The sequence below is a fragment of the Rhamphochromis longiceps genome, linkage group LG18 (assembly GCF_057381845.1).
Source record: "Rhamphochromis longiceps isolate RC_006_pf linkage group LG18, R_longiceps_female_GT1.1, whole genome shotgun sequence".
Classification (NCBI taxonomy): domain Eukaryota; kingdom Metazoa; phylum Chordata; class Actinopteri; order Cichliformes; family Cichlidae; genus Rhamphochromis; species Rhamphochromis longiceps.
This window is the reverse complement of record NC_140574.1, coordinates 4,121,001-4,142,515: the sequence shown is the minus strand read 5'-3', so window position 1 is coordinate 4,142,515 and position 21,515 is coordinate 4,121,001. Positions and strand designations below refer to the sequence as shown.

The 21,515-nt window shown below is 41.9% G+C and overlaps 2 protein-coding genes across 2 annotated transcripts in view; one reads left to right on the top strand and one right to left on the bottom strand.

The window, feature by feature from the left end:
* The window catches only part of marchf11 (membrane-associated ring finger (C3HC4) 11), a 28,440-nt gene extending 23,526 nt beyond the window's left edge, over positions 1 to 4,914 (top strand). Inside the window, exon 4 of the mRNA XM_085389153.1 lies at positions 1,933 to 4,914. Coding sequence (XP_085245279.1) covers positions 1,933 to 2,255 — 323 coding nt within the window. The 3' untranslated portion in view covers positions 2,256 to 4,914. The remainder of the gene's footprint in view (positions 1 to 1,932) is intronic.
* Positions 4,915 to 7,525: 2,611 nt separating this feature from the next.
* Positions 7,526 to 21,515, bottom strand: part of myo10 (myosin X) — a 128,765-nt gene continuing 114,775 nt past the window's right edge. The window contains exons 22-41 of the mRNA XM_085388128.1: positions 20,796 to 20,902; positions 20,476 to 20,694; positions 19,224 to 19,263; positions 17,863 to 18,822; positions 17,436 to 17,556; positions 16,921 to 17,164; positions 16,577 to 16,672; positions 14,245 to 14,338; positions 13,298 to 13,353; positions 12,758 to 12,900; positions 12,186 to 12,377; positions 11,945 to 12,102; positions 11,705 to 11,828; positions 11,258 to 11,555; positions 10,969 to 11,176; positions 10,162 to 10,298; positions 9,960 to 10,080; positions 9,330 to 9,806; positions 8,930 to 9,121; positions 7,526 to 8,832 (exon numbers count right to left, since the gene is read on the bottom strand). Coding sequence (XP_085244254.1) covers positions 8,722 to 8,832; positions 8,930 to 9,121; positions 9,330 to 9,806; positions 9,960 to 10,080; positions 10,162 to 10,298; positions 10,969 to 11,176; positions 11,258 to 11,555; positions 11,705 to 11,828; positions 11,945 to 12,102; positions 12,186 to 12,377; positions 12,758 to 12,900; positions 13,298 to 13,353; positions 14,245 to 14,338; positions 16,577 to 16,672; positions 16,921 to 17,164; positions 17,436 to 17,556; positions 17,863 to 18,822; positions 19,224 to 19,263; positions 20,476 to 20,694; positions 20,796 to 20,902 — 4,098 coding nt within the window. The 3' untranslated portion in view covers positions 7,526 to 8,721. The remainder of the gene's footprint in view (positions 8,833 to 8,929; positions 9,122 to 9,329; positions 9,807 to 9,959; positions 10,081 to 10,161; positions 10,299 to 10,968; positions 11,177 to 11,257; positions 11,556 to 11,704; positions 11,829 to 11,944; positions 12,103 to 12,185; positions 12,378 to 12,757; positions 12,901 to 13,297; positions 13,354 to 14,244; positions 14,339 to 16,576; positions 16,673 to 16,920; positions 17,165 to 17,435; positions 17,557 to 17,862; positions 18,823 to 19,223; positions 19,264 to 20,475; positions 20,695 to 20,795; positions 20,903 to 21,515) is intronic.

The following is a 21,515-nucleotide window of genomic DNA, read 5'->3' as shown; positions in this document are numbered from 1 at the left end:
GCTGTGCTGAAATATGAGTCAATACGTGGGAAAAGAAAAATAACAGCTTGCACACTGCAGATCTCTAGTTTGCTTATTTATTGCATCGTGGTACCAAAACTTTAATAATTTTTCATGTACTGAAAAGTAATTACAAAATGAAAAGTTGTGCAGGGACTTGGTGTCTGTCTTTCTTGGACTTCTTTAGTACAAATAAAGTTTTTATTCAATAATTATTTTATATTAGCATTTCATAAACAAAAACAAAATGAAAGAAATAAAACATTTAGGCTTGTGAGAAGAGGAAGACATGAAAGCCATTTAATCGCTAAGAGATTCAAAATGACAGTGTCTTTCTGCGGAGACCATGAGTCACTGTACTGAATGAGTGTCAGTACGTATACATGAGCGCAGGTCTGATAATATGATTGTAAAATTGGTCACTGTGGTGTGTGTCATGGACAATCGGTGGTTGGCAGAGAAGTCCAACAATAGAAGACCGTTTAGGTTCAGATCAGGCAGGCTGCTGAAGTTTCCCAGTAGCTTAATGGAGTCATCCAAGAGCCTTCTTCAGTTACCAGTTCAGTCCAGTTGTCTCCTTTTTTCAAGCCCTTAAGACTACGGTGATCTGGATGACAGAGAACTAACACAGACACATGAACGGGTTGTTTAAATGATCGTTCTTGGTCTGTTGTACGTTGAAACTGTGTCATCATGTGTTTATATACGATGCAGTTTTTTGCCATCATACTTGTGTCAGTTTTGACTGGTGAGATAATGTCGATGCTCCGCCCTTGTTTGCAGGACATAAATGACTGTAAATGATCTTTTTAGCAGTCGGTGCTACAAATTAGTTTCACAAATATGAAAGGTTTCTAAGATTAGCAGTCTAAAAGTTCATCTCTCAGAATAATGCTGGACCTCTTTATAATTTATGGTGCCAAGAAAATAATGCACTCCTGTGTTTTTGATTCATTCACAGTCAGTTTCATGCTATCTCATAATAGTACTGAGCATATCCAAGGGAGTATTTCTCTTCAGTCTTTTGTTGTAGCCATGTTAGCAGACTGAACCTTTCCAACACTGATTTCTTGACAACCGCTCTCTGTTGTCAAGAAATGTCACAGCCACCTTAGGTTGGGTTACACAATAAATCACTAGAAAAAACAACAACATAAAATACCACCTTCTGAGCAGACAGTACAAACACTAAAAAGGTTTTTATGTATTTTTCCAATTTAGGGAGGCAGGGTATCCCTAAATTTGTCACTCATCTACCACTCCACTGGGGTTTTTTGTCAGTGGAGCATACAGAAAATCCATTTCCCTTCAGATTTCCTCTAACATGCATATAAAAAGCCACGTTCAGCCTTTAAAATCAACAAAGGCTTTGGTGTTACTCTAGATCCACACACAAAAAATAAAACAGCTTTCTCAGCAAATAGTTTATAGATGTTGTTGGAAGAGAAGGAGAGAAGGGCAACTTTAAAGTGAGGAAAGATGAAATATGTAAGAGGAAACAAAAAGACAAAATACTTGCAAAATATTTTATATCTGTCTGTGCAGGTTAACAGTCATCCAGGTCGTGGTAGTTCTATGTGCTCAAGTTGAAGGCAACTGGACTACTTTTTAAGTTGGTGAAGACATTTAAGAATTCGCACCTTGGCTCACGTGACCATAATGGCTCACATGATTACCAGGTAGATCGACAGCACTCAGGACAGTCAGCAAGGCACCAACACCACTACAGTTTGAATATGTGGGACTTCCCATCAGCTGCTAGAGCTTTCAGATGAGAGGTGAAATGTCTTCAACTACTTGGAAAAGAAATCGAGTTGCCTTCAATTCAAGCACTTAGAAAACCTTACAGTAAAGATTTCCTGAAAGTTGGTCATGACAAACTGCCTAAAATCAAAATTCCTATAAATGTGTCAATTGCTGTCATCATAACAGGCTTGATCATCCACGAGGGGGCAGCAGTGTACAACGTGTTTCTGCGCTGGCGAGCAGTGAACCTCCACTGGGATGTTCAAAGCTATGACAAGACCAAGGACATGGAGGACACAAGCACTGGTCACTCTTCGCTGGCCCCCAGGACACTTTGGTTGCCTTTGGCCACTTTTGGGCCCAGCGGCCCCTTACACCCGACCCAGCTGGGATCACATCCATGGACTTGCCTGTGTTTGGCACCCTTTTGCCACAGAATGGTAGCCCGAAACAACCTCAGCCAGGACAGTGATTCGGGAGAGGTTGTCATTCGTGTAACATCGGTATAAACTCCAAGCAGTATTTGTGGAGAGACGAAGCATCTGATGGGTTACATCTGGGAGTTACAGTCTGAGCTGTGCTGCAAAGTTGTTTTGTTGCAGATTTTTTTCCGTAACTTAATACTTTTAATTATTTGAACTGTGTGTGCTGTCTGGGGCTGGTCCTCAAACCAATCTAATACCTTCAGTAACTCACATTTTTGTGTTGGTGCCTTTGTTTTTACTCTGAGATATAACACTGTTTATTTTGTGACAGAGACATGAGCCACCCTCACATAAATCTTTTTTTTTTGTAGTTTTCCTTTTAAACTGTTGTGTGGCACTCATGTCATGTGGAATTGAAGGAAGTGATGGGATTATCCAGATTACAAATCTAAGGCACAACATCAGACATGGTGTAGGATCACAGGGTTGCCTGTTCAAGGTTGAGGAATACTGTACACAGCCAATATCCTCTCTCTCTCTCGCTCTCATATATCTCTGCTCTAATGTGGCATAGAGACAGTATGGTGTCATAGTCTCAAGCCACCCTTAATTTCATTAGGTTTTGTTAGGAAAATGTGAAATAAGTGTAGCGATTTATTCAAATAAGTGCAAACATAGATGGAAATACAGGATATAAGGCAAAAAACCCCAAAAACAAAACATATTTTCTACAATTCTAACAAGCTTGAAAGTCAATAATTGGTTTGACATTTCTTTTTCAACACAGCCAGAACTTTCTTAGACAAGCTTACTTACCTCTTGTAATTTCTTTAAGGAGCATTCAGCAGTAGTTCTCCAGACTTCTGGAAAAGCCATTCAAAGTTCTTCTTTGGATGTTGGCTGTCTTTTTGTTCCATTTACTCTGATGATTCAACGTTGCTTTCAATAATGTTGAAGTCAAGGCTCTGGGGAGGTCAGTCCATGACTGACAGTGTTGGCAGTGTGTCTGAAAATGATCAGAAGCTTTGTGGATGGCATTCATGGTGAATTAAAATCTGATGGTAGACTTCTATACATTTAGAAAACATCCCCCAAGAACACCGGCTGAAATTCAGCCCCAAATTATGACAGAGCCTCCACCATGATTTCCAGACGGCTATAGACGCCCTTGTAAATATTGAATGATTTGAAACAAACATTTTACATTTAAAACTCAAAAAGAACTGATGCCACTGACTTCCAGTCCAGTTCTTGTGTAATTTTCATTCCTCAGCCTTTCCTCCCTGTTTTTGGCTTTCAGATACTGTTCGTCTGCTGTATATAGATTTTTTTCTGCAACTTATTCTTTTGTCCTCCATTTTTCTCAGTTTTCTCAAATTTCTTCAAAATTTGAGGAAAAATTGCTGAGATAGACCAAATTATCAACTAATAGGTGTTGATCAGACTGAAGACAAAGTGAATTTTATGAACTTTTTTCGAGAAGCAAGTCTTCCAATATGGGAGCCATATGGGCATCACCCTCTCTTTATTTCCTTTTCTTCTTCTTGGGTCGGCTATTTTTGGACACACTGTCAGCTGCTGAAAATCAGTGTTACAATTTACTGTTATTACGAATTATTCAAAAGTGTTATATTGTTAATGCATCATTGCAGGACTGCTAACACAAAAGTGTTCTAGGTTCAGAGCTGTACTTAGGAATGATGTATAGCTTTTAATTTTAAGCAGGGTCTCTGAGCTTTGTAACTATACAACCAGATGTCCTGCTTTATGTTTTATGCCGATAAAAGGATTTGACAGACAGGGATGCAGGAATTATGACACATTTCATATGAGCACAAAAACCTGATGTCAAAATGATATTGAAAAAAATGATCCAGCAAACATTTAATGCTGGTTAAGGATGTGATTCTTGCTTTGGGTATAAGAGGTCCAAATCCTGGATGAGCCCCCATGATGTTACTCTCAGTCCTAGAAGAATCATGGGTGTAGCATAAAAAGTGAAAAGAAGCATTTTTCACCAATCTAAAGGACTGAAGAGTGCCACGGCAGAATTGCACTCCAGAAAGAAGAGATTTATTTATCTATTAATGTAGACAATATCAGGGTGTGCACGAGGCCAAAGAAAAAGAAAAATGCTTCCCACACCTATGCTTCCTGGAGGGAATGTCCAAGATAATGTCCATAGAAATGGCTTTCTATGCTTATCGATTCTTAGGAGGAAGGAGGAGAGAGGTCAGCCTAATAGGTCTCTAATTTAAAGGAGCTACCATCAGTCTCCCGTCCAATCACCAGGTGCCACATAGAACTCAACATAATGGGTAAGCAGAAATGGTTGGACCCAGGGATGAAGGGGCAGACACCCAATGTACATAAACACAATTTAAATTATGACATGGGGCCATAACGTGACCCCCCGATCCCCCTTTTTTAGATTTCATTGTCATTCATAACATTTCCAGTGCTGGTATAAGCTGGCAAAGTGACATCTGTTCAGCATGGCAGTGTTTGCCTCAAAGGACTGATCCTCAGATGGTTTGTGCCAGTATAAATATAGCTATTGGAAATTGTGTTTTTCCCTGTCTGTAAACCATTCTTTTGAGCTTCCATGAGCCCTGTGATGTTTGGGCCATGGGCTAATCTGTTCTTGACCTACGAGTCATTTACTTTTTTTGGTGCCTTAGGAGGCTGGGTGTCGACGTTGCAATGTGCAGCACAGAAATGACTTGAATGTGACTTTTGCTGTTGGCTGTATTTCTATTTGTTTTGACTGTAACATGGATGTAATGTATAAAGAATATTTATAGATACAAAGCTGTGCGAGTTATTTGCCCAACGTCATATTGGTTTTGAGTATCTGCTGCAGGATGCTACGTGTGTGGCATCGTTACAGGAGATGAAGTCAAACCCCCAGTGATGAAAGGTATCATTTTTGCTCATCTAGACCAAAGAACACTACTGCATATTATCACAGAAATTTTATTTATGACAGCTGGGCTGGTGACATCCATGGGAACACTGATCAGACAGTGTAACATCAATAAACCTAGGTGGCGAAATATCAGACATTCGTCACTTAAGTACAGATACTGGTGTTGAAATAATAGCAGTCTTTACTCGAGTAAAAGTGAAAAAGTACAAGCTCAGAAATGTACTTGAAGTCAAACTAAAACTAAAAAGCAGTAACTTAACATTGACCATGAACAGCACAGCTGCTCTGCCCCACTCCAACTTAGTGCATTGCTGTAAACTTTACCACAGTTAGCAAAATTAGGTGTGTAACAAACTACACAAACATTTAGTGTTAGCTGATATTGAGCTGTGAGAAATGTTGCATTTTAAATTACCTGTCACTTAAATTTTTTTTACTCCATTTATGCTTCTGCAGTGTGAGCTACATGCTGAAGAACTATGACCACAACTAACTGACTTCTGCAACAAAAGCGCTGTTCCAGATTGCTCTTGTTAGGTATGTGTTTAATACTGATCTTATCTCTCTATCTACATAGATATATAGATACATACATATATAGCGAGCTAGCAGCTGGATAGCGTAGTGGTAAGACTACACGCCTTTGGAGTGGAAGCCGCAAGTTCGATTCAACATTTGGCTCTCACAGCTACAGATTGACAAGGTACAACACACATACTACGGCAAGGGGGAGCCAGGACCACAGGTCGGGGGGGGAGATGTTGTCATCACCCCCAACCAAGATTAGGAATCAAGGTGGTGGAAGTTGAGTGTAAGAGGAAGTGACTTGACTGGTTAGTGAAGTTAAGTACCCTTGAGATCAACTAGAGGATGTGAGATATATACATGGTGATGATAAGTAGAAAGGAAAAAAAGTAGCTGTTGTTGGTGAGGTGTATTTGTTTGTGGCCTTTTTTAGGTTCTTGGATGTGTGTCCAGCAGCTTTAGCCGTTGGTTGTCACATTAACTTTCTTAAACTAAACCTTTTTTTTAATAGTCAGGAAAAACAAAACGGTAACTTGAGACCAAAAGTGTAGCGATTTATTGTTAGAGTCATCAGTTCAGCACATAACACTAATTACAGCTAGGAGGAAACCCCCCCCACAAAACATTGTGTCAAAGATCCACTGTCAGATAGTTGTTTAGAGAAAAATACAAGATTTGTTAGCTTGGGAAAACTGCCATCTGATCAGGATTCAGGAGAAAAAAAATAGAAGGCAAAGACTTACAATATAAAATGTACAGCCACATGATTAAAGTATATATAACATTGCACATATACCAAAAAAAGAACCCACACATGAAAAAAAAAAAAGTGTACATCATATACAACAAGGCACTGTGGAGGAAACCTGCACACGCATCTTTGGATGGATCTGCCGCCCGCGGAGGTCCAGTGAAACGTTTTTAGGAATGTTACACTGCAAACAGTCCAACTGAACAAGCCATTCAAGCTAAATCGTGACAGATTACACTGAAATACAACGATTAATTCTTATGTCTATTATGTAATAGACACATCATGTAATAGCTTTTTGAATTTGTAAGTGCTTTTTGTAGACAGGCAGCAGACAGAAAAAATATCTACATCTTCTTATTTCACGTTTTTAAAAAATGTATTCCAATATTTCCTCTTTTCTACCCCCCAAAGAACCAATTTACATTTTAAGTTCAGGTTGTTCTAAAGGGAAAGATGGTGTTGCAGTTCACATTTGTTGCCAGCAGATGTCAACGTGGATCACAAAGAGACGTAAAAGATTGTCTGACATCAAATTACCCATCTGCAAATATTTTATTATACATAGCTTTTTTCTTTTTTTCTTTCCCAACAGCAAAAAAGAAAGAAAGAAAGAAAAAAGGTTTGGAGAAAAAGATAAAAACAACTGCATGTATATGTCCAATATTGTCAACGCAACATTGTCAGTAAGACTCACGTACTCGGGTACATTTGCAAACGTTCAATTAGTCAATGATCCAGGCTGCTGCCCTATATCAGTATCTTTAATATTATAAACAATTTACGCCTCAATTCATTTAGTTTCTCACAACTGACAGATTTAAAAACCCTTGAATGACGTCCATTGCTGGTCAGAGTTTGCAGTGCACAAATACATTGGCAGTTAAAGGGAAATGTGTGTGGGAGCACCTTTCAGATTCAGGCTACACAGGAACGAGTGTGGCACCAATAAAGGCTAAATCTGATTAGATATCATCCTGCTTCAGTTGGAACAGGCACTTTGTATCGTAAGCAAAACAATCAGTCACAAACGTAAAGGTACAGTTGCATCTTATTTACAGTGAACAGGAAAAGGTCAAGTCCCAGAGTTTCTCAAAGCAGAGGAAAAGGCTTGTAGGCTGTAGTTGTTTTTCCTCCGTCTTCTTTGCCTTTAATTTTTTTATACATTCGGACAGCCTGTAGACACTCTTCTTTTTTTCTAATAACATACTTCCTCGCACACACACACACACACACACACACACACACACACACACACACACACACACGCTTACCAACCTCTGTGAGAAATCGACCCCTTCTGCAAAAACAGTCCCTGTAGGGCCTCAGAGGTTTACCATCGGACAGAAAATTAACTGTTTCTTTTCAAAACAAGACACATCCACCTTTTAGAAGCTGCATCTGACTTCATGAAGACTAATATAAAAATATGATTGTGTATAACCACCACCTAGTTTTCTTTGGTCTAAGAGACTGTGGTTTGTAATCAGAGTCTGGGGGTGAACGTCTGTCATGGTACACTTTGTACGCCTTGGGATTAACAGATTAAACTGATCCTTTGTTCTGTTTTCTCTAGTCAGTTTAGGAAGCTTAGCTAGAAGTCCCCTTTACTTTAATGTGGGGCAAAAATGTGCACTTGTTAGCTTATTTAAGAAAGTGAAGATTGTACACAACTTCCATCTTTAAAACAAAAACTTCATATTATGTTGGCTGAACAGAGGTGAATGTGACAAGGATGATAGTCCTTCAAGCATTTTATCACTTTATGAAAAATAGTAATTAACTTGTGGAATTTATAGGAGCAATTGATCTTAAGCCCTAAAGGATCTTAAATAAAAAAATAAAATAACACTGACAGCTGGCAGGCTTTGAGGGAAACCAATTAGAAGCTGCCCGCAGTTTGAGTCTTTTAAAGTCTGGTCCCTGCTCGTTATCACATATCTGTTGATTTAGATAACAAGAAGCATTCTCATGTTGCTTTCTCAGTCAACTTTTGGACTTCATTCTGTTTTCTTGAGTTTTATGGATAACTTTCCACCATGTTTGCTACAGAACTATCCACAGCCCTGTGCCTACATTTTATCGTGATGAATAAGGAGTGGATGTGTACTGTTTCTAAAAGAAACCAGGTCAAGATAAGTTGAGCTAGTTTACATTAAGAGCATATTGGGGTTTTTTTAACTTTTTTTCCTCCAGCATTCAGAGTCAGTCTGACATGAAATGTATGAGCTGCTCTCTCCAGAGTGCAGAGGATGGGCGTCCATGCATGGCCGGCACCGGCCACGCTCGGCCCCCTGGCTGCACTCCTGCATGTGGCTGCGAGGCAGAGGGTGAAAGGGCGGAGTTCACCAGGTGCTACAGTGGCTGCCGTGGCTGCTGACGGACTGACAGTTGCTGTAGCGCTTCTTGACGATCATGCTGATGTAGGCTTTCATCAGCTTGGCGATGTCCATCACCTGCAGAGGAGAGGAGTAAATGTTGGTGTTGTATTTAATGACCTGCATTGAAATTATGGGGAGACCAGGAGTTATGACTGAGTGAGGATGTACACACCATTTGGGTTTCAAACACCAGCTCTCGGCCTTCCACGGTGATTTTGTAGGTGTTGGATAACGGAGCTCCGAAAGAGAGTATCTGTTCATACGGGAACACCTCCAGAGGCCACGGCTCCCCTCGCTTGTACACTGATATGGCCTCCCGGCTCACACCCAACCAGAGCTCGGAGGGGAACATGCCATCCCGGCACTGAAACAGCAAGCATGGAACATCAAAATCTCCTATCATTCCCTCTAAGATCAGTTTTGTTTAGAACTGGCAATAGATGACTTTAAACCAACCAAACAATCCCATCTTTCCACCTATGGCTGTGTAGCTGTCTTTATGGGAACATAACCATCCTTTATCATGGAGAACAAAGTTTTTGCTTAAACAGAAAAGTGATTTCTCTTCTCACCTCGACGTTGAACAAAGTGGATCCGTATCCCTGCCACTCCTTCACCAGCGCCATGTATTTGACCATTGCCTGTTCCTGGTTCATCCCCTGCAGCTTCTTCCACTTGTCCATCACGCTGGTTCTCACGGCCGCCGCCTCCTCCCTCATCCAGGCCTCCAGGCTGTTCTCTTCTTCAAGCTTCTGCCGACTCAGCGAGCTGCTCCTGAAACTCCGCCTCAGTGTCCCCTCCAGGAAACTCGAGCGTTTCCTCTCCGCCGTGCCTGAGCGGTCGGCCACCGAGCCGGTCCCCGGAGCGAATGTCTTGGCCGAGTTCTGCACCCGGGCCCGCAGTCGAGACATGGGGAACACCTGGGACATTTCAGGGATGGTGGACTGGGAGTTGTGATCACCCAGAAGGTACTGAAGTCTCAGAGCAGCCAGAAACTGAAGAGTCTCCTCAGGGGCCGGGTATTGACCACGAATCACAGCTTCATGGGCCTTTGAGGGAACACAGAGAAAATTATAGTTAAAACTATAAGATCTAAGCATTTTTTCTTTTTTAATTTCCACAAAAAATCTTTCCAAGTTCAGTCAGAATCAGCTACAAAAGTCTCCTAGTCCCATCCCCAGACAATGAGCCACGAGTCTGACCTGCTCGAACATAAAAGCAAACTCCACGCTGTCTTTGGGAACGTTGTCCGTGTCTAAGAAGCAGTAGAGTTTGAAGTAAAACTTCCATCCAGTGCTGCCTTCGTCTGGGCTTGCTGAAAGCCTGCAGACCACAGAGTGATTGTGTTAGCATTGGCCAGAAGACAAAAACATTTGCTTCAGAATCAAACATGGTGGGGCTTACTTTTCAAACTTGGCGAGCACGTCAGCCACCACAGTGCGGCTCTCGATGGCTTTCTCTGTGGTGTCGTTGTGTTCAAACAGGGCAAACATATTCCTGCTGTCCTCCATGGCCAGACCGCGGATCAGTTTCTCCACCACCTGACACACACGATGAGATACAACAGGGACACATGCAACTGGTTTTAAAACTGTAGATGAGATTAAAAAAAAAGAAAAAAAGTATGAATTCTTGTCTAAATTCCAGACATTTGGGACTGCCATTCAATAAAGGTGGAAAGTACAATTTCTATAACTATAAAATATTTAAAATGTCCTTTTAACAGGGTCTTAGCTCATCATATTATCCAGATTCTGATATTTTCTGCAGCATCAGAAAATAATAAATTCCAGCAAGCATGTCAGTGTATGAGCATTTAAGCCTGGATGCTTACACAGGCTCCAGGCCAAAAGAGCTGAATAAAAGCAGGATTTTATTGCTGTGACTGATGAATTAATTAATTGTTAATTAATTATTGTTAATTATTATTGAATAACAAATAAGGAAAATTGTAAGGAAAAAAGCAGAAGAGAAGAAGATAAGAAGCTCAGGCTGTTACAATACAAAGTCATTTTTAAAACAGCTGTCAATTCATTTTCAATTAAAATAGATGATTGACAATCATTTCAGCTCTGTATTTACTGTTGGGTTGTTCTGTTGGTACAAACATATCTTTTATACTGTGCTTAAATCATAAAAACTAGAGCTGAGTAAAAAGTACACTGTTTATTTGTATGCTTTGGCACATAACCCCGTTTTCCACAAACCTACCTCTCCTGCGGTGGTGTGCGAGTTGATGGTTATCTTGCAGGACCCTCCTCCGTGGCAGTGAACGGTGGTGCTCATGTCCTGTCGGGCCACGATGCAGCGGATCTCCTCCTGAGACGGCACGTTCTCTCTGGCTCGAGTCTTCCTCAATGAATCAGCGGCGAAGGCAGCATAACGATCCATCTCAGAGCCGGGAAACAGCTCGCGGGTCCTGCAGAGAGCAATTTGGAAATGGTCAGCTTGAGAGAATAAAAGTAATTTATCTATAAACATGTGGCAGCCTAGTGCACACCTCTTCAGGTGGAACTTGAGGTATCTAAGGATGCTCCTTGTCGGGACGAATGTGCAGGACATGCAGGCGAGGATCTTCCAGTTGCACAGGTTCCCAGGGCTGCCGGGCTGTGGCGGCCGTGTGGTCTGCTTGATGAGCTGGCAGTAGAGCTCATCTCGCAGTGGTTTGAGCTCCTGGCCCGTCTGCAGGATGCCCTGAATGATGGGCACGGGGTCAGCCACGCCCTCCAAATGCTGCAGCGAGCTGAACACCTTGAGGGCTTCATCCTGCAGGGTTGTGTAGCTTCTGCTTCTTGGAGCTGAGCAGGGAAGAAGTTGTGATTAAATCAGTACATATGGTACATTAATATCTTAACTAAAATGGTAAAAATGAGATACTTTAAAGACATTAGTACTAAGTTAGATTGTCAATCCCAATTTAATCCTATTCTGTCTCAGTGGTACTCACTGGTGAGATGAATGTCCCCGTAGGGCAGTGGCAGCAGCGGGGAATGCAGAGGGTGATGACTGTAGCGAAGGATCGGGTTCCTCTTGTAGATCTGCTCAACGACCTCCAAGTTCAGACAGTTCTCCTGCAAAGAGAAGAGGAGCTTGGGTTTAGTGCAGTGCTGATTATCTGAGGCTTTACTGGAAGGAAAGAATTAAAATGACCACTGACATCCATTTTTGCACTTTCAGAGTTTCCTACCTTGATGTCCTGGATGAGCTGCTGGGTGGGTGTGTCGATGGGAGCTTTGGTATCTATGACATTTTGGACGGAGTTGGCCCAGCGTGTGGCTTCAGTCAGCAGCTTGCAGTAGAGACGGTACGAGTGTTTACGGCCGTACACGATCACGTTCCAGTATCCTGACACGACAAGAGGGGCGGAGAGAAATTGAAGCTACTGGGTAGAGAATGAGTTGGCAGTTCTTGCCATTTTCTTCTCTTACCAGTCTCTTTGAAGACCTTCTCATCGGGCTGAACCACTGAGCAGAGGCTGTTCAGCACCAGCGTTCCCAGCTTGAGGGCATTACGCTCTGAGCTCTTATAGTAGTCCAGGGAATTGTGGGTAAGCAGGAACCAGCGCTTCTTCAGCTTCAGCGAAGCTTTGGTGCTGTTCTTCATCTCTTTGTGCAGCCAGCCTGGTGGGAAATAATTATTAAATAACTTTTTGTATTCTCTGGTTTCCTCTGAACTTTTCAAAACTATAAAAATGCAGAAAGGTCAAGCTTATTCTCTGTGAAAGAGCTTTATTACGGTTTTCTTTAATAACAGAGAAAATCAAACCTGCTTAAAACTGAGCGTTTGAAGCTTTTGCCTTACAGCTTCTACATATACACATTTGATTACTTGAATTATAACATTGATATGAGCACCCACCACTGGAGCTGTAGATATGACAGGGGAAACTTCTTTTATTTAAAATCTGATTTCCTAACCTGCAACTTTTAACCTGTAGTTAAAAATTTTAAACACAAATTAAAAAAGGAAAAACGGCCACGATAAACGAATCATTTGTCACCTCGGATGATGAACTCCTGTCCATCGACTCGGGTGTCTCCTTTGGAGCGCTGCAGCAGAGTGATCCAGTGGTGCATCTCCTCAGGCGTGTCAGCATTGCAGTGCAGCACTCGGTTCGCAGTGATCATGACGAAGGAGTTCGGCCTGTCGAAGTTCAGAAATTAATAAGACGACAGAAAGGAGATCAATAGTCTAACACCGTAATAGCTCTTGGGTGCACTTCTTGGATTAAGAGATATGAACTAAACTTTTAATTTTGAACCAGACGACTAAGAAGAATTAAAGCTACTGACATAAAATAGCAGGAATTATATATTTGTCACATATAGGTTAGAACACAACAGAAGAAATACAGGACCAGAATGTACTGATCTAAAATGTTCCCCGTGTGAAGAAATGCAGCTGCTGAGGTGCTGAAACCCAACGGGCTTCACTCTGATGGCTTTTTTCCGACACCTTCTGGTTTCTTTGCTTTAGTCTTTGTCAAAGAAAATCCATATATATATGATGTGATGTTTGATGGTTTGATGTAGGTCCTCACCTCTCTGGATTATCTGAAGCACACACTGAATCGATCATCCCCACATCCAGCGTTCCCTGAGGAGACACACAGAGAGATGGAGGGAGGTTCACAAACAGTTTTCAGGGTGTGGATAATGAGTTTGACCTTCGCTGCACCGTGGAAACCAATTATCTCACACGCAAGCAGCAAGGCCTTCACTCACAGGTGCAACACTGAAAAAGCACGTGGCATTTTCAGCACATCTGTGTCCTGTTACTTCAAAACAAAGCATTACAACAAAATTTAAAATTTAAAGAGGAGAACAAAAGAGGGTTGGGGTTAGGGTAGCATGAATGCTGGATGAAAGGCTCAGTGACAGATTTTGGGGCTTTTTTTCTAATTTTCAGTTTTTCCACCAGGTGCCATCCTCAGTATAATTCAGCTGCTTTTCTGTGAGCTTCTTGTCACACCAGCAGACAAACTCCAACTCCACAGCCTTTGCCTGCAGCTCAACTTGGAGCTTGTTCTGCTCTGGAAATCTGCTGAGAACTTCCACTCTAACCAGTTTGTCTTGAGAGCTGACTGGAGAGGCAGCTGATTATTACCATGTCATCTCTTTTCATAAAGTACACAATATCTCCAATTATTTATTAAATGGCCATTGCTATCCATTGTGGGGAAACCCAGAGCTATACATGCATATATTAACTATGTTTTTATTGCAGCTGGAATTTAAAGGAGGAAAAAATGCTACTAAGAGGTGAGGCATGAATAAGGAAATGGAGGAACATATATTAAAGGCTAACGTCCTCTCCTCGGTGTGAGACGAAGGTTTGTGTTATGGAAATCTGTTAAAGCAAAGTGCCGAACATTCTGCTGTTAGGACGACATTAAACGGCCGCATTTTGAAGACATTTATTTTCTTTAAACAGAAATGTTATTAGAACTCCATCTCCCAGAGTGCTTTGTTTCCTCACAGTACTCACCACAGCATTCTGGGGATTGGCCTGCTCATCGTGCATTTCTCTGATCTCCTGCTCTGTGGAGCCGTGGACCTGACTCAGCACGCTGAACCACTGACTGTAAACAAAGAGATCATAGAGAATAGAATAGCCCTTTATTGTCAGGACACAACATAAATAGTAGACAGCAGGAATAAATAGCAAACAGGTGAAAAAAATATAGAATCAAGAGAAATATAGAATATATTTCTAATGCAAAAAGAACTGAATAGACTCCGTGTGTAAATGACCTGAGTGATGAGGGTTACTCAGGCCATGGCTCAGATTGGCGAGTTTGGTGGGCAGGGCTGGGGCGTGGGGATAGTGTTTGTTAGCAGTCCAAATGGTCCAGGGGAAGAAACTGTGAGTCTGGATGAACCTGATTGATCTGAGGCACCGACCAGAGGGCAGCCGGTCAAACGGGTGACATCATCATCATCACCATGGAATAAACAGTAATCAGCTTTAACAGTGGACATACAGGCCGGTCAGTTAGACACAAGCATCTCGGCTCCTCCTACGTCCAAAAATTCATTTGAAACTGAATCTTACTCAACACTAAACTACTTCAAAGTGAGAACAACTAAAAATGAAAAATAAAATGAAAGGAAAGTTTTAGCCATACTTTTATCATGAATGCAATTATTAGTGTGAACCTGCATGTGTGTACCTTTTAATATAAATTGTACATCTATAAGTTTTATATGTGTGTAAAATCCAAAACACTTCTGGGTTCAGTCTGATTGTGTCTCAGACACATGGAGCTGATGTTGGCTCGCACTGAGAGAGCGTCTGGTTTTACAAACCTGCTCCTATCACACACCCACAGCCATGTTTTCCTCACTTCAAAGTACATTGCATTAACTAGCATTCATGTCCTGTGACCTCAAACTAAGATTTGTCCTTTTGTATTTTTCTCCCTTAAAGGAGGTCAAATCCCCACAATGTGACAGAGCAAACATAATTATGTCCCAGATTCAGACAGACAGAGTGCTTGTTGCCCTTTTGAGCCACAGCGGAAGTAGACTGTCTGAGAGGAAATCAATGTGTTGCCAGAGGCAACCGTCACATTGACCTATAGCAACAATACCTCCTGTTTGTTATACAGTTTTCGACAGACTGTGAGCAGGTTCATGCCAGTTGAGGAAATAATAGGATCAGGAGAGAAGAAACAAATGGGAGGACTGGGAGCATTAGGAGTGTAATAACAATGTGACTAATAATCACTACTGTCATTATACGAAAAAGATTATAGAGCACATTTAAATCCTGCCCACCAGAGAGAAACGGTGCATGGCTCTCCATTTACCCTGTAATGTGTAAAGATGCCTTCTTGTCAATTGTACTTGCTAGCAGGTACTAGAAATGATGAATAACACTAGAGAGCTGAGGTTTCCATGAAAAGCTGGTCATGGTTTTTGGCGGTTGCAGGGTGGAATCGGTCACAAAGCGAGTGTTGCTGTGACTTGGTTTCTACCAAAATGATGCAGCCATCAATGCTTTGTATGGAAGAAACCAGCTTGCAAACACTTTTCAAAAAGTGTGACGTAAACCAGATAAAGAGGCTTTCCTCCAACGTTTGACTTACTGCTGCAATCAACATGTAAGGCAAATGTTTTCCACATCCAGTAAGCCTAGCATTTTTCAGTTTCACTACCTCTTGGTGAAAAGTTTGCAAGTGTGTACAGGCAACTCGGCATCTTCTATGCAAACTACGGGGGACCGTGACAACCTGCCATTGACCAAAGCAATCGTGAGGAGGTTTTTGGTGTCACACCGTATCCCTCTTTGCTACTATTTAATGCTAGCAGCTACCAACAATCTTCAGCAACCACTCATTAGCCAGCTGTGGACTCTTGCACGACTCTTGGTTATCAGCGGGTCACAAGCTATTCTCTAAGCCTATAAGACCAAGACTTGAGTAGGTTATTAACACATAGCTACTGTTAGCTGTTAGAGGTTGCTAAAGATACTCCTCAAAAGAAGCTAAACCTTTAAATAGTTGAAGACATTTTGAATCATTGCACTTTTATTCTGAAAAATGACTCTGAGATATTTCTACTCATATAATGCATATTTCTATTAATGGACAAGACCATGTAATTAATTCTGACAGTGTAATTAAATAGACCAGGTAAGCGAAGTTAGTGGTGTCACTGAAACTAACTTACTACTGAATTCTAGTTTTTACTTGTTATTTCAGTCATTTTGACTCCATGCTTGCATGAAAGGTCCTTTACAGATCAAATCACAATTCATTTCTTTGGTTATTGTGAAAAGATAAGAACAATACATCAAAGACAAACACACAGCTCACCTTGCATCCTCAGCAGACTCGGCAATCAGATGATAAGTTCTCTCTGGCATCACTATGTCGATTCCATTCTCCTTACCGGTGTTATCAATGATTTCTCTACAGGTCAAAAAAAAAAGGAAAAATAATGAGTGAGGTTCCCTGAATATACAAACATCCTTCCATAACCATTTCACCATGAATCCTTCAGAGGTCTGAGTTTTTATCTCTCTTCAATAACACAACCATATATCTCTTGAATATTTTACATGTAAATGATTAACTGACAGCTTTTCTGTTGTTACTGTAAATGAAAGTATTGTCATGCAAAAACAACAACCCTCAAAGTTATGTTCTCTTGTCCTTACTTGGCGTTGTGCATGTCCAGCACCCCCTTCATCTTCTCCTCTCCGTCGTTCTCAAAGTACATGAGTTTGCTCTGACGCAGCACGAACCAGCGCCGCTTCCAGTTGCGTCGGGAGAGCGTGGACGAGCCCCCGCCCTTCTTGTGCAGCCAGCCCTGCTTCAGAGCCTCCTGCTTAGTTCTGAACCACAGGAAAGTCTCGTCCTTCAGAACACACCAACGCCGCTTCCACGTGTTCATCAGACCACCTAGAGAAGAAAGATATGAGATTTCAAATGCTCCACCATCATTACGTCACCTGGAGGGGAGAATCTTGCTCTTTGTCTCTTTGTCTTCACTGAGATATTTGAATGCTAATCAATAAAATCAAATCAAATCAAAAAATCAAATCAGAAGGTAACACAGAAAGTACAATGCTTTTTCACCAAAATACATCCTAAAGCCATATAGATGATGCACGTAACTCTCACCTGTTGGGGTTTATTAAAAGAAGAGTATGTTCTATAAGAAAATAATAACCTTTGATGTAGAGGAAGCTGTGGAAGTACGGCAGCGTGACACAGCTGTAGACAGAGTCCCGGCGATAAGACAACTCATCGTCTGTGTCGAACCTCTCAAAGTCGTCCTCGCTGTCCTCAAACTGGAGCAAATCAACAAAAATTTGAAATTAAACAAGACATGCAAGACCTTAGTTTGCATATTATTTCAACAAATAACAGAGAAGGTACAATGTGGTGCTCTTTGCACCTGTGAGTTGTAAAATGGCTAAAGTCATGCCATTTAATTGATCTCTCTCACTGGATCCTTTTTTGAAGCCTGCGTTTTTTTTGCTAACTTCAAAGACTACACTACTTTGGAGTTAGAGCAGCTAAGTTTGAGTAGAAAATCGGGCATGAAATGTTCTCCCTGTCATTGAAAACAGAAGTTAAACAAGGATTCAGCTTACCGAGGACTGAGCCCCCTCTGAGCTAAAGCGGTAAGCCCCTGAGCTGTTGTAGGTGCCAACAGATCCGCGGTAATCCGGAGACCACTGTCCACTGCGAGGGTTGGAGAAAGCCATGCTGCCACTAGACACGATGGCACCTTCATCGTAGTCATCCTGATCGTAGTCTGAATCCTCATCTGGAGGTATCAGCTCTACCAGCTCATCAGACTGAGCCTCAGATGAAGCCTGGGGGTGGCAGTAAGCCGAATCCCCGCTGGATGATGCGCTATGGCAGGCCGAAGGCATCGCTGGCAAAGAGTGGTGAAGCACAGTGGTCGGTGGCAGTGACGGAATCACAGCATCGTTGGCGTACGGGTCTTCTTCGGATGAGTCATCGCTCGTTCGGATACCGCTCGTCCGCTGGCCGTCCGAGTGGCCGTGCTCGCTTGGGTTTGGTGAGTCTTTGAAGGCATCATCATCAGCACCAAACCCTTCATCAACCTCTTCTTCCTCGTTACCCCTCCTCTGGTCATCCTCCTTCTTCTCATCTTCTTCACCCACGCCCAAGGAGCTCTCAATGTTCCTCACACACTCGTCAATCTCATCAAAGTTCAGGGAGTCCAGGAACTGCTGCGCTGCCTTACAGGCTTCATCCTCCAGCCGCCGGAGTTCCTGATCGCGAAGCTGCTGCAGGCGGTTCAGCGAGGCTTCAGTCAAAGAGAGCTCCTGGCGCTCCTTCTGTCTCTGCAGCACCTGGATCTCCCGCTCTAGTCGAAGAATTTCCTCCACTTGTGATGCCTCGTGCGGACGTATTGCCTCCTCTTCCTCTGCTGATGCCTCCACAAAAGTTTCTGCTGACTCCAGCTCCTCCAGGGCGTCTGGTGATGCTGCAGCTGCTGCTGCATTTTGAGACTCTGTCAAAACCAGCGAGGCCAGCTCCTCAGCACGACGCAGCTCCTCCAGTGTTCTGGCTTCCTCAGCCTGAAACCACAAACATGAGACTGCAGTCATAACTTTTTCCCCCCAAGATATCAACATTAATTTATACAAAATACCCAAAACAAGTTGATTTACAGAAACCAAACACTGAAGTAATCTTAGTTTACTGAGAGAGGGCCAACTTTTATAAGCAAATTATACACGACAAATACCTGAGAGGATACAAGCTGTTTATTGTACTGGGCAGTGTGTTTTTCACTGCCCAGTACAATAAACTGAAGCCTGCTACAATAAGCAGAAGCCTGTGTAACATAATAGAAAACATAATTGTGTTCTCTGTGTTCTTTACCAATCAGATATGGCTGTAGAGAGTGGGCTGCTCAGGAGACAGTCGGCCAATAAAAGTTATACACCGTTTTCCACTTAAATCAGTTTTATCATACCTCTCTGGTGAGTCTCTCGGCCTCCAGCCTCTGTCTCTCCCTGCAGGGCACAAACACACAGACATCAGCTGAACGAACACACAGTAGGAGATACGATGTACCAAAACCAGAGTAACTGCATTTCCTGTCTCACTGTGAGATTAAAATACCAGAAACCCATTTAGTATGCAGTTCACTATCTATCAAAACAACAAAAATACAAATGTTGCACCACACTGTGAAACCTTCTTTGGAAAACATAATGCAAGCTACAGATGTAGTCCAATAAGGATGTTTATACAAACTCAATGGTTCTCTACTAAATTGTGACAGCAGCAGTGATTATAAAGCAATCAATCTGCAGTATAAACTGAGCTGTGGCCCCTTCAAGGTCAAAGGCACCACTGAGGATATGGAGGTCATGACTCAGTCTTGATTGTGGGATTTGAGGGATTTACATTCTATTCTTACAGACAAATTACATGCTGTTTTTTAAGCCTGATGACATCTCCCGTCCATGAATCGTCAGAATGACTACCGTCATAAGAGCACTGCGTACATCTGTAGCAATTTACATTGTTGTCCTTACACATGCATATGTAGTGAGCATAAGATGGGGAGCAGCAGCATGACCCCCCATTGCAGAAAAAAGCCAGCATCAGTGAAAACAAATGTGAGATTCATTCAGTGAGGTAGTCTCTAAAAGAGGAGCTTAGGTGGTTGCAAAGCAGCTTGCAGAAGCACAGCAGCTGTAGCCAAGCTAAGCTACTTAAATAGCATGTCCTACATAAGCTTTGTAAATTAGCTGCTGATGAGATCCACTCATCTGATGACTGCAGCTGAGAATGAAATAGTTGCCTGCCAGAACTAAAGCTATGCTCTGTTTCTCCTCCAGTATTATACACTGGCATTAGGAACATTTTTTATTATATACGTGTAGTATTTTTATGTCATTTGAAATAATGGAAGCAGGGGATTTGTACTCCTTAACTACTCATGATCATATTTGAAAGTCCTGAATACAGCCCAGATGATGGACTTGTGTTAATTCCTCACTAACTGACTGAAATAAACCAGTGCCAGAAGAAGACAGTGGGCACACGTTTTTCAAACACATTTTCCAGTCCAGATTTCTCTCTCATTTCTTTTCTTTTAATTTAAAAAAACAAACAAAAAAAACAGTCATTTGCAAAAACCTACTTTCTTTTTGCACAATAACTTTTCATTTGGCTGTAGCTATAGTACCACACGGTGAATAAACTGAGTAGCCCACCTCTCCATCTCCTCCATCCACCTGCGGCGCTCCTCCTCCTCCTTCTTCCTCCTCTCCTCCAGCATCCGGCTGCAGGTCTGACGAGCCAGCTGCCCTCGCAGACACTTCTGGAAGGTGAGTGCTGCCCAGCGGAGGAGCAAGAACTTCCTCCTCCAGTAGAAAGCCCGGTAGTTCTTCTGGATGACCACAATACACCGCAGCAGCTTCTTGTACTGCTTCCTGTTTGGAGGACAAGGACCGAGCTATTGAGCATTTTGGTTTCAATGAAGATTAAAACTGATCCTATTGAGGTTTATGATGTTTTTATTCATTGTTTGTACCTGGCCATGTAGCCTGTGACATAGGCCTGAATGATCATGGCTGCTTTCAGCACCTCCACCTCCCTCTGCTTCTCCAGGCGATGCTCCAGAGACTCCCGAAGGAAGACCTGATAGATAGGATAAAGAGACAAAAAAAAAGTGTTATTTTATTATTGTTACTGAGGGGAAGTAAGGGAAAAATCAATAATGTAACTGCTCCTCATTTCTTTCTCTTCTAATTTTGATTTACTTTTCAGGTAAAATCATGTTCACGTTGACCTTTAAGAGTTAAAGAACATCTCATGACATGTTTGCATAATACACAGCAGAGTTTAAACGTGTCATATTTACAGTGTGCAACACCAAAACAATTTTGGGGTAAAATAGTTCAAGGAAGTGCTAATATTCAGAGGGAAAAATGCATATTTGTGAGAATATGAAGGTGTACATTTGCAAAAGTCACATTAAAATGCCCCATCTCTAATAGCCACAGAATGTTCAAGTCCCAGCAGCTTAACATAGTTTGTCCATTAGTTACGCTGTATTACCCACACTTTATGAATAAAAGATTTACAAGTGAACAGAATTAAAAAGAGGCAGGCCGTTTCTTTTTCTATAACATTACCATTTAACAGACAGTCGCTCACAGAAGAACAACAGAGCCAAACAAAGCGGCCGACATAAATCAAACCCAGATCCTCCTCTCCCTTTGTTCCTGCTACTAGAGACTGCAGATTACTG